General features: G+C 39.2%; 1 protein-coding gene across 4 annotated transcripts in view; it reads right to left on the bottom strand.

Moving 5' to 3' along the window:
• Positions 1 to 13,755, bottom strand: part of kif21b (kinesin family member 21B) — a 67,430-nt gene extending 53,675 nt beyond the window's left edge. For all 4 annotated transcript variants that reach the window (XM_089009610.1, XM_089009613.1, XM_089009612.1 and 1 more), the window contains exon 1: positions 13,301 to 13,755. In XM_089009610.1, the coding sequence (XP_088865736.1) occupies positions 13,301 to 13,341 (41 nt within the window). In that variant the 5' untranslated portion in view covers positions 13,342 to 13,755. The remainder of the gene's footprint in view (positions 1 to 13,300) is intronic.
• Between the last annotated feature and the right edge of the window lie 5,012 nt (positions 13,756 to 18,767).

Genomic DNA, 18,767 nt, shown 5'->3' with positions numbered 1-18,767 from the left:
TTCAGATTCGGAGAAGATGCTTTCTTGTTACTCATACAGTTATGAATATGATTCAAATAGTTCTGAAGAGGAAAGCATAAATGTTTGCAATCGATTTAAGGAATCCTCCCATATCAATTCGAGCCGTCAATGGTATCTGGACTGAAATGTAGTGTCCCAGAAAATGCAAAAGATGGCGCCCAAGATCCGTTGGAAATGGGCTGATATTTGTGTCAGCAATCTTGGTGCAACACACAACGATTCACCATCACGTTATTGATGTTTTCCTTCTAATTTCGCCATCAACACGGATCAACAAAAAAGTTTTCAGACCAAACAAAGTACCGCAAAACGCATTGAGGTGATGCAAGGTATGTCTTTTCTCGGTCAGGGGCGTTCCTTCAGTGACGTAGGGTGAAAAAAATTCATTATGTATTGGTATGAAACACATTTTCGATCCATGTTTGCAGGAGAACCGAGGTCGTGTCAACGTTTTGAAATGAAATGATCAAAAGATGATGAAAAGATGGATTGGCACACTGATTGGATAGAAAGTAAACCAAATTTGAATCCGGGTAGCGAAAAGCAAGCATGAAACAAAAAGCCATTGCCTAACTATAAAGACATTCTGTGTTACAAAATAAAACACTCCTGAGCTACCAGAACAAAGAGAAATAAACTCAGCAAAGTACAGTAGATGCCTGAAAGCTAAAATATGATTCTCAGCTTGTGGACATGAAGTTTCCTCAACAGGGAAAATGAGACATGTTTTTAAGACAACGTACGAGACACTTGAGATGAAGGCCTTGGGGGGTGGGGGTCTCCCTTTCAGAAAACCTCCCAAAGCCCAAAGAAAATGTTCTCCAAAGATGAAAGCGCAAACTATTGAGACAACATACAGTGCAGTTTATGAAGGGCAACAAACAAAAAGGCTGGAAACATTCATTCTCAGCCTCATGACTGGGGCAATAGAAGAAGAGCAGATGGCATCGATTGGCACAAAGGGATCCTTTGAAGCGACTCGGAGGCTCAACAAGTAACAATCGTTGGTGTACAAAGTTCTCTTGAGGAGCTCGAGAGGCAAAACGTTTTGTTTGAACAAGCACTTGTGAGACCAATTTTATTTTATTAGATTTTTGTGTTGAGTCAAGAAATTGATTTTGTAAAGGCAACAAGTCCTATTTTCATAGCCACACAGAGCAACCTTCAATTGTCATAATCATAAATAATATATGGGGTGCATTTAGAAGAAAAATAAATAAATAGAGAGAAGAAAGGAGCGTCAGCGCAGAGCGCCAAAGCGTATGTGGAACTGTCGCGGCTTGGAATTGAAGCGGATTCACATGGGACAGGAGATGTGAGACAGTTTCTTTTTGTCAATGGATACTATAATACTGCTTGGTGTTTGCTTTCAACATTTAGCTTGTAGCAGACGTGCCCATTTCAAGATGTCCCTGATCCATTGGTGAAAAGGACGCTTTGATTTTCTCTTTCATCTAGAACTGCTTCATACAACAATGCAGAAAGTGCTTAAGATTGAATGACTTCCTGCGTCTTTTGTGTTGTGTCACATTATCTATTTAGTTTTGTTGTTTTGATTTCAAGATGGCGCCGCGAGAGTGGCTGCCTTTACATCAGCTCTTGTATTTTGTTTTTCTTCCTTTCCTTTCCCCTTACTTTCATCACTTTGCTGCTATGAAATGTAAAATTCTCCACAGCAAGACTAATAAAGGCTAATCCAATCCAATTTTCCTTCAAAAAGTTCAAAGTTGCCTCACAACATCAAAAAGCATGGAAGACCACTCAAATGGCTAAATCATTCCTAATTAGTCTTTCGCTCACTGAAACCGATGACATCAACCGGAGAACAGGCACAGCACCATATTAAAAATCATTTTTTTTGTGATGAATAAAACATGTACAAGTATATCTCTATTATTTGTGTTCACAACAAAACGATCTCCAAGTCAAACTCCAGCAGCGATTAAGCTACTTAGCATTGATGGTGATTATTAGCCAGCTGGCCAGCACAAGTGCACGCGCGCGCACGCACACACACACACACACGTCGAACTACACTTTTGTAGACCACTTTACCAAAAGTTTAATCGCAGTCTAACACCTAACAACGTTTAGTGTTAATCCGAACCAAATGGTAAACTTTATCCTTCTATGCAACTCAGTCCTCATCACGCACACAAGACAGACACACACCCAAATTCTTCACAGTAGATCCTGACAGTAGCGCCAGTGGAGCATGAACCTCATTGCATTGTTCACAATCAGGCCCAAATTCCAAGATGTATAAAAACATGTCGAACACATGCAGCTGTCACAAATTATTCAGACACACGATTGTCTTCCTCATAACCAAATGCAAACCCTTAGCCCATACGCACGCTCTCCCACGAACATGGTGTGCTATTTGCATATTTACAGCAGCCCTTTTCACAGCTGATATTTACTTTTTTTTTTATTTTACGACCATGTCCTCCCCCCTCCCTCCCTACAGCCTCTGCTTTACCACCCACCCCTTGTCTTCCTCTGACTTTATTGGCAAGTGTGCGCTAACTCAGCACAGAGCACAAAGACCCGCCCTAGCATCACACAGCGTCCTCTGTATACACTCACACGGGAAGTGCACAGTTAAAAGGGCCTGTTTTATGCCCTCTATCTCTTTCTGGGAACACACACACACACACACACACAAAAGCAAGCACACGACATGTCAGTGTATGTGTAACCACAACAACGCAAACTGCTCCAAAGAAAATAAAAGTGTGCGAGCAGATGATGGGGAAGAGGACACATTGGCCACGGTTTCAATGATCCAAGCAGAAGTAGACAGTGTCGAGCGAACAACTCTGCCAAGGGCAAAATATCAATTTGTTATGAATGGTCTGACCCGAGTCAATTCAAAACTTCCACTTCTCACCCCATAAATATGTTAAAAAAAGAAACATAAACATGATCGCCAGTTTCCACATTCTCCTCAAGTCCAAAATTTCCACTCAGAGACGTTTGGTTGATTAGGTTAAATTAGATTAACTTTAATTAGTCTCACAGTGAGAAGAAAGGAGCGTCTGCGCAGAGGACCAATGCGAACTGTCGCAGCTTGGAATTGAAGCGGATTTACATAGGACAGGAGATAATCAGAATTAATAGTAATTCTCTTTACATTCATAATAATTAATAGATAGCCAGCTAGTCATCTAGATAGCTAATAGATAGCAAATAGCTGTTTGCCGTTAAAGTGCTATTAAAACGCCAATTTGTTTCAGCTGATGGTTTTTGCAGATGAACTCCTCTAGTATTTCATGAGACTCTTTTCATCAATGGATGCTACAGCTTTGTGTGACCTTACAACATTTAGCGTGTAGCAGACATGACGTCTCTGATCCATTGGTGAAAACGAACCTTTGATCCTAGTCTCTTTCATCTAGAAATGCTTCATACAATGAAAAGGGCGCCGAAAGTGCTGAAGATTGAACGACTGTCTTTTGTGTTGAGTCACATTATTTATTTAGTTGTGTTTTTTTATTCAAGATGGCGCCGTGAGACTGGCTACCTTTCCTCATATTTTCATCACTTTGCTGCTGTGAAATGTACTGTACATTTCTCCACAGCGAGACCAATATAGGCTAATCCAATCCAATCCATTGGGAAAAAAAATTACAATTCATCAATGCAATCGAAAAAAATCATATTCATGTGTGAGTGATGGTGGTAACGTGTTTGAGTAATTCATTCAATATAATTTACTCAAAATTAAAGTATTAATATTTTCTAATCTGATTGAAGTTACAATTCAAACTCAATGTCCATTAAAATATCGTCACGTGGATGAGGAAGACATTGACATTTTCAAATTAGAAGTACATTTTCATAAACAGTAAGTTATCTCAGATATCTAGACGGGAAACTGCTTAACAAGAGTTGATTATCCATTTGTCATGGGCGTATAGGGAAGCGCCGTCCATTTTGGTCAAGTCAGCACTTCATCATGGGGTCGACGCAGAGTCAGCCAACGTCCCACTTTAATTAACCTAATGTGTATCTTTCATACAAGTAAAATACTTACTTAGTAAAATTGAATAGCGTTAAAGAAACATTGTTTTGTTTCCCCACATTGAAAACTGAAATTCATATGTTGATCCAGACGAATCACGTCAACAGAGAAGCTCACAAAGCAGCCGTTGAACGGGAAGTGCGCGGAGTTCACGAATGGACCGACAGGAAGTTATTCTGCAACAGCAGCAAACCACGCGAGGGGCGGTTCATCCATGTACCAAAAAACTCAACATTTCATTTGAAAGCAGCATACAGTGTGACCTTGGCTTACGAACTTAATTGGTTCCCAGACAGAGTATGTGAAGTGAAAAGTGTGTATCCCAAAACTTAATTTCCCATAGGAAACCATTAAAATGAGAATAATGCGTTCCCAGGTTCACAAAGGTCCACAAAGGTCCATAATTTTCTACTTTCTAATTTTCTAAGCCTTAAAACTACACAAAATATACCTTATTTTATGTATAATAAATGTGCTATGATAAATATGATAAATGTATTATGATTAAAGAAATAAACTGTACTGTACAATAAAGTAATTTTATTTACCTTTGTGATGGTCGTTAATGGCTTGATGGAATGGAGTGTCCAGTTTCCTCAGCATTAAACACTTGATGAGGAACGTAACTTTCTTCTTTCACCATCTTGAGGAATGATCCCTTGTAGGTGCTTTCTCTGTGATAATTGTATCTAGTTCTTCATCAATTGTGATCTGTTTAGCTGGGCTGATAGCTTTTTGCATCAAGTGTACAGATGACTTGTGCGGGTTATTTGTGCAGCCTGATTGATGGGATATTTTAACCTTCCAGTCTGCACTCTGCTTTTGAATTTTCAAAGTTGAAACGAGTCTAAATGTCACTGTTTTCTATCCATGTTCTAACCTTTTTTATGTTTTCTTTCTTTTATTCTTCATTTTTGTTTTTTGGTTTAAAACTGTCATCTCCCTTTAGTGTGTGTGTGTGTTTTCTCTCACACTCTCTCTGTCTGCCTGTCTCTTTAATGTTTAACCCCCACACTGCTGGGTTCTTGACCAATCACGTGGCTTTAACCGAAGACTGGGGGCGGGGAATAGAGCAATAAATGCAGTCGTCTGCCATTTTGTTGTTAGAAGAACTGGCTCGTTCGCGAACGACATATCACTCATTGTGGCAGCTTCGTGTGTATCCCGAAAAATAGTTTGCATGCCAAGGTAAAATTTTCAGAAATGTAACGTTCGTAAAGCGAAAAGTTCATCAGCCAAGGGGTTCGTAAACCGAGGTATCACTGTATGACAAGGGAGTTGAAATCAGAATAAAATGTCATCATAAACGCAAGTATACGGCCGTCTATTGTCTCGAGGCCATGAAAACAGTTTTGGAGCGTCTCGGTTTGTTGTAGCTTAGCAACTCCTTTGTCCCTTGTTTGTGCCCTCAGTCTGACACGGTCGGCTTGCAAAGCTCCGTTACACAATAGTCAGCTGTTTTCAAGCAGGCGAAGGACGCAGCACCTACGGGCTCTTTTGCCCCAGACGAGCCCTTTCGTAATTATGTTGGTATTATTATGAATCCCAGTGGCACCATGATTAATTAAGATCAACGTTTTTTTGATAATTGTTGAAGGAATTTCAAAAAAATATATAAGAAGGAAGGTGATGTGTTTAAAAGCGAATGACGTATACAGGATATAATTTCTGCTGAATAGACCAGATCATAATGTTTGTAAACAAACATCATTTGGCGATTTATTTAACTCGTTCACTGGCAGACAAGTGCGAGAATGTGTCCACTTCAGTGCCAAGGTTTTTGTCATTTTCACTCAAATAGCAGTACCCACAGAATATTGAGTTTAAGATCTACATAAACATTCAATACAGCATTAGAGACCTTAGCCCCTCTTCTTTCATTGGAAAAAAAAGAGTTAATTCATAAGTTATATGGGTTTGGAATTATCTGATCTTGAAAGGAGGACGTCTGTCCAAAATACAATGCAATACATACATATTGGCTTAGATAGTGCTTTAACAACAGCTGAAGCTGGAACAAAGCGCTAACATAGAAAAAAAGGGAAATACTGCCCCCTCGTGGAAGGGAAAAACATTGCCAGAGGTCTGACCAGCGCTTTATCAGGACCCCCGCAAGAAAAGCCAAAACCCGAACAAATTCGAAAATGGCAGTTAAGATTAAATGCAAAAAAAAATATTCTGTTTTAATTTTTTTTAGTCAATCTCTCATTGTTGAGCTAATTTTAGAACGAACCCATATTGTCCTTGGGCTAACTAGTAGCAACTGGCAGCACTGTTATTGTTATTTTCTAATAAATCAGAGCAAGAATCTACACTTGCGGTGTCTCTTTTGCCTTGTTACTCCCTCCTGCATATGTAACTGCTCTCCCCTCCCCTCTCTGCTAAAGAATAAGAAAAAAAAGCGAAATTAATTGGAAGGAATTAACTTCAAAGAGGCGTCTGATTTACTCAACTCTGCAAGCAGCCAATCATATTATGCAAACTGTCAAATTGATAAATAGGCCATGCAGACAAAAAAATGTGTTGCTTGGGATTGCACCAGTTATACTCCTAAAAGGGTTTAATTTTCCATTTGCTCTTGAAAAAAAATCTAATCTATCCAGATATACCTTTAGGCAAGGAAAATGAATCAAAGCGTGACAACAGTTGGACAAGGACTTTCTGACAGCCGGAAGTAGGGGGACACTACTCTTTGCCATTCTAAATATTCACCCGGGACGGTTTGCTCTCAACGGTTTGTCGGGCAACAACAACAAAAGAGAGCCATGCGATCGTGAAGGCCGAAGAGGAAATGATGCACAGCTGTGGACAGCCGACACGGGTGTGCTCCGTGTCGTGTTTCCTGCTTGTACCCTTCCCCCACAAGACATGCTTCAGTGCAGTTCTTAAAAGATTTTAAGCAGAGGAACTGCAATGCGATGCAATGTCATGTCATTAATCAGGGATTATTACAATCAAAATTATGACTGATTTGTCATCATGGCCAAAATATTGCATTCACAGGTAACTGGCGAGACCGGTAGCCTACACAGGACACACGTCCAACAATAATGTTTTTTTACGCTGCCATTTATAGCATCTTGGGTCAGATGGGAGGGGTCTCATCTTTGTCCAGCATCTCATTATTTTGGTGATGTGTGATGGAATTCTCTATATGTCTCCATGCAGCCAATATGCAATTATTTGATCTGGGTAAACTAACTAACTAATTAACTAACTAGCTATCTACCTAGCTAGCAAGATAGTGCGATAGATAGATAACAAATCCGAATCAGAAAGCCTTTAAAAGTCCGACAATGGGGAAATTTGCAAGATAGGTAGGTAGGTAGGGAGATACATACATACATACATACATACATACATACATACATACATACATACATACATACATACATACATACATACATACATACATACATACATACATACATACATACATACATACATACATACATACATGCATGCATGCATGGATGGATAGCTAGCTAGCTAGATAGATAGATAGATAGATAGATAGATAGATAGATAGATAGATAGATAGATAGATAGATAGATAGATAGATAGATAGATAGATAGATAGATAGATAGATAGATAGATAGATAGATAGATAGATAGATAGATATACATAAATACACAAATAAATAAATAAATAAATAAATACACAAACACACAAATAAATACATACATGCATATACACAAATAAATCCACAAATAAATAAAGAAATAAGTGTATAAATAAATAAGTATATAAATAAATAAATAAATAAACAGGCAGGTGGGTAAAAAAACAAACAAACCAACACAAACAAATAAATACATAAATAAACACATGAATAAATAAATACAGCAATAAACACATGAATGAATAAATAAATAAATAAATGAATAAATAAATAAAAATAAATAGGCAGGTGGGTAAAAAAAACAACACAAACAAATAAATAAATATATAAATAAACACATGAATAAATAAATACATAAACACATAAATAAATAAATACACATAAATAAATAAATAAATAAATAAATAAATAAATGGGTCACAAGTTTCAGAAACACACAAAGCACGCATTTATTGGTTTACTGACTTGATGCTTTTATAGTCTCGCCTCCTTGAGGTGATACGGCAAGAACTCATGAGACGACAAACCCGCCGATTCCTCGGGTCATACATCTTAAATTAGTGCGAGAGAGGCTCCTCGAGGAAAAGACCGTTAAGGTGAGAACATCTATCAGCCATCACAAGGTCAAAGACCACAATGGCGCTAAACAGATTGGTCTTTGTGTCTATTTATGGATGGCTGTGCATGCTGATTTAGCGCTTTAGTGAGAGTGACTTGCCACTTTGAGACCAACTCCTTGGCGGAGTTGCCGTGAAAGACGGAATAGGATTAGGCCCGAACGGATCGACAAGTACAAGGAAATGCGGGTGGCGCTCCTAAAAACTACATTTCTGACATTTACATGAGCTGGAAGACAGCATGAAGCAATCAACTTGGGACATTGAAAAGTTGTCGTTTTTGCCCTTTATTTACACGATTGGTTCGTTTCACATCCAGATGACAAAGTTCACATCCAGATGACTGGAGCGACTGAAAAGAGTCATACGTCTTGTCGGGCCGATAGTTGGCAGTAGAAACGCTGCAGGAATGCGCGCTAGCTGTGTCGATGCTAAGGAAAAATGCTCTTTTGAATGCCAATATTCATCATAGATATCCTGATTATTTATATTACGGATGTAATATTTTGACAGAAAATTACAGCCAATACATTTCCCAGCATGCCTCACAACCCATACAGGTACATTAACTCATTCACTGGCAGACGATGCGCAAAAATGTGACGACTCTAGCCACATTTTTGTCATTTTCACTCAAATTGCAGAACAGAATATAGTTTTAGAGCTACATAAACATTGAATGCAGCGTAAGAAACCTTAGACTCTCTTCTTTCATCAGAAAAAAAAAAGTTAATTCTTAAGTTATTTGGGACTGGAGTTATATGAGCTTGAAATCAGGGTGGCTGTCCAAAATACAATGCAATACATACATATTGATTTAATAGCGTTGTGAAGCTGTGACAGAGCGCTAACATTAATTCCTAAATTATATGGGTCTGGAGTAATATGAGGTGCAAGTGAGGGTAGCAGTACAAAAGGCAAATGGTGCCTTGTGGAAGGAAACAACATTGCCAGAGGTCTGAGCGGTGCTTTATCGGCACCCCCCCCCCCCCCGCAAGAAAAACCAAAACAAATTCGGCAATGGCGCTCCACATCATATTTTCAATTCCCAGATAAATTCGGGAATGGCAGTGAATGAGTTAAGGAAGAGAGACACAGCGAGATGAGAATGGAGAAGAGCTTCGACATGTATATTTTTTTGTTTATTTTCCCGAAAGCTAAGTACAGACTTGCAAAGATTATAAACTTTGACCTCAGTGGATTATTCCTCCGGCAACACTATGCCTTTCATGATGTCACAATCGCAAAATCTGATAAAGGATATACAATAATCACTTCAAGGACAACCGACACCATTTTTTTGTTTCCTAACTGACATCAGAAAAAACGTTTTACAGCATCTAAAATACCCAAAACACGCAGGCTGATATTTTTAGTCAAATGAAAAACACCAATAAAAATGACTTAAAATCTCCCAAAACTAATTCAAAATGATCTGGTCCCGCCCCCTTGTTCGTGACGACACGCCAGGACGTCTTGCCTTGCTCGAGAATCAAAACAATGGTTTCAGATTCGGAGAAGATGTAACTCATCCAGTTATGAATATGATTCAAATAGTTCTGAAGAGGAAAGCATACATGTTTGCAATTGATTAAAGAATTTATTCTGTGCCATTTTGAGGCAATAGGTGGGGGAAATGTAGCACCAAAAAAAGAGGCAGAAAATGGCGACAGAGCTCCGTGTAAGGAATTAATAAGCCCGTTTCCGCAGGCTGATTAATTCCTCGAGAATCAAAACAATGGCTTCAGATTCGGAGAGGATGCTTTCTTGTTACTCATCCAGTTATGAATATGATTCAAATAGTTCTGAAGAGGAAAGCATACATGTTTGCAATCGATTAAAGGAGTTTTCCCATATCAATTCGAGCCGTCAATGACAGCAACGTAGCGTCCCAGACAAAGGCAGAAGATGGCGCCCAAGCTCTGTTGGAAATGGGCTGATTTGTCTGCTGGGAATTTGTGTCGGCTAATATCAAATAGTACAACGATTCACCATCACGTTATTTATGTGTTTTCCTTCTAATTTCGCCATCAACACTACAACAGTTTTCAGACCAAACAAAGTACAGCATAATACATTGACGTGATGGAAGGACTGCTACAATGTGTCCTCTTTTCGGTCAGGGGCGTTCCTTCAGTGACGTAGGTGGGGACCCGTCACCAACTCAAAAACAAGACTTCCGGAATATTCAGCGCGAGTCTTAAAACGTAAAATATAACCATATGCTGTGGAATCTTTGTAAAATACGCTCAGTCAAGTCATTTGAAGTAATTTTACAAATTATGGACACAACTTGTCCGGAGACGTCGGTTGTCCTTTAACTGCAGGTTGCTTATGGTGTGTATGCGTCTGTGTGTATTTGTACGCATGTGCACTGTTTGTAATTGTGTCGCCAACAATTCTTTGTAGGTCACGTCAGTGGTCATTGTTGAGCCAGACATTCAGGAAATGGACACCGGCGACTCAGACTGGGTCGGCACTCGCTTCCGACCTCCCTGCCCTTTGCCATGTATGTTCATTCGCGCACACTTAAAGCAGCCTGGCTCGAGGGCACCACAACGTGGGACCAATTACAATCACCCCCAACCCCCACCACGTCCTAAGCACGCCCACCCTCTTGTCGGTGGCCAACTTTCTCAGGTTTAAGCCAGAGAAGTCGGTGCCTTGAACGGCAGGAAGTGATCTTTCTTCACATGCTTATTTGCGTGCGTGTCATTTCCTGTCAAACATACATTTGGTGCCACTTAGGGAGCACGTAAATACAAACACACGACTGAGAGGAGCAGTAGTGTGAGCTCGTTTGCCCACCAACATTGTAATTACACAAAATGAGTTTAATTACAATATAAGACTCTTGTTAACAAGTTAAAGAGGGTGTGTGACTTAAATTATTATGTAGTATGACATAGAAATTTCCTCCACCATCTTTAAGAGACTAAAGGTGGTAGTTTCGATCTAGTGAGGATTAACTCATTCACTGCCATTCACAAATTTATTCAGGAATTGTAAATATGAAGTTAAGCGCCATTCCCAAATTAATTGGGGTATTGTTTTTTTCTTGCTTGGGTGCCGATAAAGCGCTGGCCAGACCTCTAGCAATGTTTTAGCTTCCACTAGGGGGCATCATTTCTCCTTTTTTTTTTCTATGTTAACGCTTTGTTCCAGCTTCAGCTGTTGTTCAAGCGCTATATCAATATGTACAGTATGCATTGCATTGTATTTTGGACAGTCACACTTCATGTTTTTTTTCTTGCTTGGGTGCCGATAAAGCGCTAGCCAGACCTCTAGCAATGTTTTAGCTTCCACTAAGGGGCAGCATTTCCCCTTTTTTTCCCCATGTTAGAGCTTTGTTCCAGCTTCAGCTGTTATTCAAGCGCTATATCAATATGTACAGTATGTATTGCATTGTATTTTGGACAGCTGCCCTCATTTCAAGCTCATATAACTCCAGGCCCATATAATTGTGGAAATAACATTTTTTTCTGATGAAAGAAGAGAGACAAATGTTTCGTACGCTGAATTGAATGTTTATGTAGTCCTAAAACTCAATATTCTGTGGTTCCTGGAATTGAAGTGACAATGACAAAAATTCTGGCAGTGTAGTAGACACATTTTTGCACATCGTCTGGCAGTGAATGAGTCTATTATTCTGTTTCTATTACCGGTGTTTTTCAAAGAGAAACTTTTTTTCAAATGAATAATTGCCTCGTAAAATATTTGGGTTTTTTTTTCATTCGCTTTTATGATCTTTTTATATAAGAGTGATATCTTCTTTGTTAAAAGAATTGGTGGTACAGATTAACGGTATTTCACTTCATTCAAATGAGGAAAACTGATTTGGCGTCTTGTGAGGATAAACGGATAAAAATATGAATGGAGGGATATCAATCAGCATCCCAAAATGGATGTCCTCAACCTTGTATGAGGAGTATGATACTGTACAATAATTTGTTACACAATGGCTATTTATTAAAATTAGTTATTACAAGTGAATGCCACTCGATGACAGCTGTCATCTTTACACAAAGCTACCACCTGGTCTTCCTCACTTCAATCAATATATTTAGTTGAACAACGGCCACCAGCTGTCTCAGAGGCTTTACTTTTTTGTATTTTTTTGTTGTTGTTGTTGACACAACAGCCCTCCCCATTTCCTGTTACTGTCACTGTGAGCAAGCACAAAAGAGATACACTCAGCTGGAAATGGAAAAGTGACTCCGAAACTTGCCGTGGGGGATCGGGAGAGCTAGAAACACGACTCATGTCAAAAGGGTCTGCAATACCCCTTTTAATCTTACTGAATGAGTGCCTTCCAAAGTGGGGACTCAAGAGGGTCTTTGGATAAAATGGAGAAACGTGTACGGCAGTGGAATCACATTTGGAATGACATCTATTCAAACTGTCAATGTTTTCATATTAAACAAAAGGAGGTGGGGAAATGCACGTCAATATGAGTACACTCTATTTAAGGGGGGGGCTGCCAATAATATCTCCTCATGTGAATACAAAAGCTGCTGATCTCTACTGTCCAAGCCTGGAGGTGGTTTTTCAACAAAGGCACTGTCTTCTGAGCTGGGCCTTTGTCCCTAAATGGGTGGGGGGTTACAGAGCAGGCTCTAGTGTGTGTACCACAATAATGTGTATATCTTAATGATTTTGCTGAGTATAGATATAAACGAGCGAGCGCCCTTTCTTACTGCCCACACCTGGTTGCAGTTGTCCTGGTTTCACTGATACCATATCCAATGGAAGTATTCCACTCAACGTGGACACATGCTTTGGAGGACAGCAAATTCGAAATGCAGATGTAGTGAATGTGGCACATGCACACCGTATCAATCATATGCATAAAGTAAAGTAACCTTGCAATATCATTCAAAATATAAAGACAATCAGAGAAGACTGAAATGCATGATGCTTCAGACTGATGGCCGGGGGGCACAGACACAATTTGGTCTGCAGATCTCCACAAACACAAACAGGTATGGAAGAAACGATAGGGGGGCTTACCTCAATGCAACCTTCACGCAGCAGTCACCCTGGTTCGCCATTGTCTCGTCCAGGGTCCCACGCGGGTCGTGGAGGATAAAAGCTCTGTTTGGATTCAGTGGTTGGCCGCGGTGCTCTGCCGTGGCATTAAAGAGCGGCGAGGCGGCGGTGGCGGTGGCGGCAGCGGCTCTCGGCGTTTCAGTTCAGCGGGAGTTGCCGTCAAGAGCTGCCCATGAACGGCTGCCTCTCCCGAACTCTTGTCGCGTCGTAGCTCATCTTGTCCGAGTCGTCTGCGTCCGCCACATTGCAGACTCGAACCTGATGTGTGACAACGGTGTTATTCTCAATGAGTCTCCGTAGCTACATGTTGTCTGCAGCGCATTTGATTCCGCTTGGACAGAGCAAACCAAGTAACGCTCCTCTGAGTGCTACAAGGAAGGCTGATTGAAAGGAGAGTCCATTAACTCAACCGGAGAATGTTGCGTTCAAAGACTGTCTGAATTATTTTACTCACGCGCAATGAGACCGGAGATTATCTGAAATCGGAGGGGGGGGGGGCGTGACGCAATTCTCCTAAATACGAATTATGCATTGAAAAACGTATTTTTCTGCCCGCAAATGAAACTACAACGCTAAAAGGAAAGTGAGATGGGAAAATCAATCTCCACAAACGTAATTTACAAGTATCATTTCATGAAGTATATAAGAACATTCAAACTTTTCTGCTTATTCGCTGAAATAAATGACTGACGATCCATGAATGCATCGTGATTCTATTTGACTGACAGGAATTTTGACCAACTGCTGAACTGATTTCATATCATGACCCCGCCCAGCAACACACGCCCACGGCATGAGACCACGCCGACACTATAAAAGGACCGGCTGTGCTATTAGAGTTGCTTAACTGCAGTAAACACAGCACGATTATTACGTGACAGTTTTAACACCCCGAGGTTAAAAGTCCGAACACACTTTATGTCCTTTTGCTTGTTATCTTTTTACAGAATATGCGATTATATTTCTCTTTGTGTTGCTTGGAAGTTACACGCAGCTCACTTCCCCCTGCTGAGTAAGAATGTTCAGAAAAGGAAGTCCTTTCTCTTAGTTTATTTCAATTTCAAGGGTTGCGTCTATTTTCTCGTTTTTACGTTAAATGTAATATTTACGAGTTGTTTTTGAATGCTCATTATATAATACAATTGTAAAATTTACCATGATCGCAAAAAATGCTTACTAAATTCCATATCTGTGCGTATTCATGAACGTTCTTCAATAAAACATGTTACTTAGTCTGCACTGTGTAATATAATCCATTTTTTAACCATGATAGCATGTGATAAAACGTAGCCCAGCAGCAATATAAGATCAGTTTGTATGCTTGAGGAGCTTATAATTTGGTGGGTGGTGTACAGCGGTCCAGGTGGCTAAGTAAGTACTACACGGGCGACGTTCCCCGGAAGCAGTATTGGATTCCGCATAAGATTAACAACCAGTTATGAGGATAAAGCTTCAATCCCCCTAGATTTTCTCCTAGGAACTGGCCGGAATGCACAACAGCCACGGCCAACACACACAAACACTCTCACACACACGTCTAGGCAGTACCAACGAAAACATCACGTTAGTGTACAGTACCTTATTGTCCTGTGAACAACATAGTTATATAAGAATGTGGCTCTGTTTGATCACCACTTTGAATTTATTCCTCTTGAGGCATGTTCTTAAACATGACAAATCACTACTCTGAATGTCACCTCCTCAGAAAAGCACACTTCATAACAGTGTGGGTTGCAAAATCCCAAAAATGTTTGAGTTTGGTGTTTGCTACAATGTGCTGCTTTAATCCTTATTTCCAACTAGCACTGGAGATGTGTTTTGTCAATATGTGTTCATATTGTAGAAAAGCAAAACCTTCTGTTGCCTCTGGCAACAGAAGGCACCGCTCAGCACAGTGTCCTACTCAGCCTGAGCAAAATATTTGCCTTGTTTTGAACAAATGTAAAAGTAAACTCAAACGTCATTATCATTATTTGAGAAAATATATCCTTCTGTTTGGTGGTGCACTACAGAATTTTTACAACATAAAATATAGCCATAAGTGCCTACAGTGAAGATTATAAACACCTATCAATGAATATTTGCCATTGTCAGTCACATTCAATGATTCTGTTGAAAGTTGAATAGCAGCTGTGGAACGTTTTTCTCCTCTCGCACTTAATAGAGCGACTCAAAAAGAGGCCACAGGCAAAAGATGGCAAGATGAGACTGCACCCTAACGTATTCCCCAGTCTTTATTCTTTGATGTCGCTATAATCCCTCATTTGCGTTTTCCATATTTGGCTTTGAAGCTGCTAAAGCTAATCTCTCATACTCTCCGCCGGAACAAAACTGCCTGAATTGGCGCTCATCTGAATCAAATGAATGGCCAAGTGAGAGCTGAATCAAGAATAGTTGTTTCACTTTCCTGGCTCCCCCTCTGGGGCAAACGTGGCCGGGTTTCATGAGTGTGTGTACGTGCGCGTGTGAAATGTGTGTGCACGTTGAATGGTTTGTTACGGAGGAGCCGCTTATGTTTTTTAAAGGTAAACCGACGTCACTTTTTTGTTTCTTAACTGACATCAGAAAAACGTTTTATAGCATCTAAAATACCCAAAACACGCAGTATGATATTTTTAGTCAAATGCAAAACACCAATAAAAATCAGAATCAGAATCATCTTTATTGCCAAGTATGTAGAACACACAAGGAAATGACATAAAGTGTCCAAAATCTGCAACAACAAAAAAAAATGAACCCGGAAGTGGCCAGTTTCAGAAGGTCCCGCCCCCTTGTTCGTGGCGTCACCCCAAGACGTCTCGCCTTGCTGGAGAATCAAAACAATGGCTTCAGATTCGGATAATATGCTTTCTTGTTACTCATCCAGTTATGAATCTGATTCAAATAGTTCTGAAGAGGAAAGCATACATGTTTGCAATCGATTAAAGAAGTTATTCCCTGTCATTTTGAGGCAACGTTGAGGGGAAATTTCTCACCGAAAAAGAGGGACAAAATGGCGACCTCCTGTGGCCACCTCCATTTCCACAGGCTGATAAATTCCTTATATGGAGTTTGGAAGACCTCTTCTGCCTCTTTTTGGTGCAACACGAAGTCTTCAGACCAAACAAGTACAGCAAAATGCATAGACATGATGGAAGGACTGCTACAATGTGTCCTTTTTTTGGTCAGGGGCGTTCCTTCAGTGACGTCACGTACGGACGCGTCACCAACTCAAAAACAAGACTTCCGGAATATTCAGCACGAGTCTTAAAACGTAAAATATAGTTATATGCTGTGGAATCTTTGTAAAATACACTCAGTAGAAGTCATTTGAAGCCATTTTACAAATTATGGACACAACTTGTCCGGAGACGTCGGTTGTCCTTTAAGTATTTTGATTTGGGGCCAACTGAATCATCTAATCTAATGCTGGTTTGCTGTTTACAATTGCACAACTTGTGTCAAAGTTGCATCAGTGGATTGTTTTGTTCACTCCAGCACATCTATTTCCGATTTCAAAACTAGCTGACAACAAATCTTTGTTGGGGTGTTCTGATCAACAGAAACTGACTGGCAGGTGTAATTTTCATATCAATTTGTGCAAAAATCCTGACACTCCATCCATCGTCCTGCCGTGTTTCTCAGACGGGATTCTGCACCTCGTTTCTATGGAAACAGTCTTTAAAGCAGCCACGCAGGAGGAGATGCTGAGCCGGTAGAAAAGCCTCTTTGTGTTGACACACCAGATAGGTCCAAAGGGGATAGAAAGAGAACTGCAGAGCTCGGAAGTTTGTCAACTCTGTGTGACTTCCTGTTTCTGCATACATTTACGATTTAAGACCTAAAACTAGATCAGATGAGCTTGAAAGAACATTTTTCTTTCTTTTTTAACTATTCAGGAGTTGTATTAAAGAAAAAATCACCAATATTGAGTCAGTAGGTATTTAATTAAGTAGATCCGTAGATGTCTTTATTGTTTATCTGAAAAACATTTCACTCAGTGGCCGTTCAGGGTTTTGCCGAAATGCAGATAAAGTCGCACAATAATTTGCACAGGTTGAGCGAGGTTAAATAAAACCTTTGAAACACAATCCACGATTAAATGCTTTGTTGTCCTCATATTTTACGATCACAACATAGAAAATAGTAACAAGAAATCATCATAATCGCTCAATGAACCGCACATCAAATCCTTTATGTGACATCAGTTTGTGTATATAATATATAGATAGATAGATAGATAGATAGATAGATAGATAGATAGATAGATAGATAGATAGATAGATAGATAGATAGATAGATAGATAGATAGATAGATAGATAGATAGATAGATAGAGACCGAATGAAGTTGTTTACCTGGAGAATCAGATGATTGTAAAAGATGAGATTTTAGTCGAGTCCAAAGGAATGAACTGGCAGCAAGTTGTGAGATGTCTTTTTTTTTTTCAATCTGAATTCCTCCTATTCTTTTTCTTCGTGGTGTCCTCATGCTTTCAATTCCCCTGCACAGGGGCAACATCAAACATCATATACAGTACATGCACACATACACGAGTGTTTGAAGGAATGTCATGACATCATTGCCTTTAAGTGATTGGGAATCTGGTGAGCGATGTCGCTGCAAGTGGATTCGACCAGAATTCAAGAATATAGCCTTGTTTTCCACATCTTTGAATAATAATAATAATAATAATAATAATAATAATAATAATAATAATTGTAATAATAATAATAATAGCAATAATAATTGTAATAATAATTATAATAATAATAGTAATAATAATAATAATAATACTTGTAATAATTCTAATTGTAACAAAAATAATAATAATAATAGAAATAATAATTGTAATAATGATAATAATAACAATAATAATAATAGCAATAATAATAATTGTAATAGTTCTAATTGTAATACAAAATTATAGTAATAATAATAATAATAGCAATAATAATAATAATATTAATAATAGAAAAAATAATTGTAATAATAATAATAATAATAAGTCATAGTAATAATAATAATTGTAATAATAATTCTAATAATAATAATAGAAATAATAGTAATTGTAATAATAATAAGAATTGTAATAATAATACTACATTTAATTTAATTTATAAGCGCCTTTCAAAACTCTCAAGGTCACTTTACAGTCACAGGATAAGTTTTTCAGCAGGTGAGCAGCGGCAGCCACATGCGCCAGCGTTCACGCAACCCGGACGTAACTCAAATAGATAGAAAACTAGCTCGCTAGCCAATAGATAGCTATCTAGCTAGCTTTCGATTAACCACACGCCCCAGCGTTCACTCAACCCGGAAGTAACTCAATGTCCCGTAATGAATGTCCTGCACATTCTGATGTGACCGCTGCGTTGCCATATTTTCTATTTCCAAATGAAGGGAAAAATAAAAATTCATGACAGCTCGCTAGGGTAACGATTACCTTG

The sequence above is a fragment of the Hippocampus bargibanti genome, linkage group LG12 (genome assembly GCF_051943395.1).
Source record: "Hippocampus bargibanti isolate YZ-2025 linkage group LG12, ASM5194339v1, whole genome shotgun sequence".
NCBI lineage: Eukaryota > Metazoa > Chordata > Actinopteri > Syngnathiformes > Syngnathidae > Hippocampus > Hippocampus bargibanti.
This window is presented reverse-complemented; position numbering and strand designations above follow the sequence as displayed.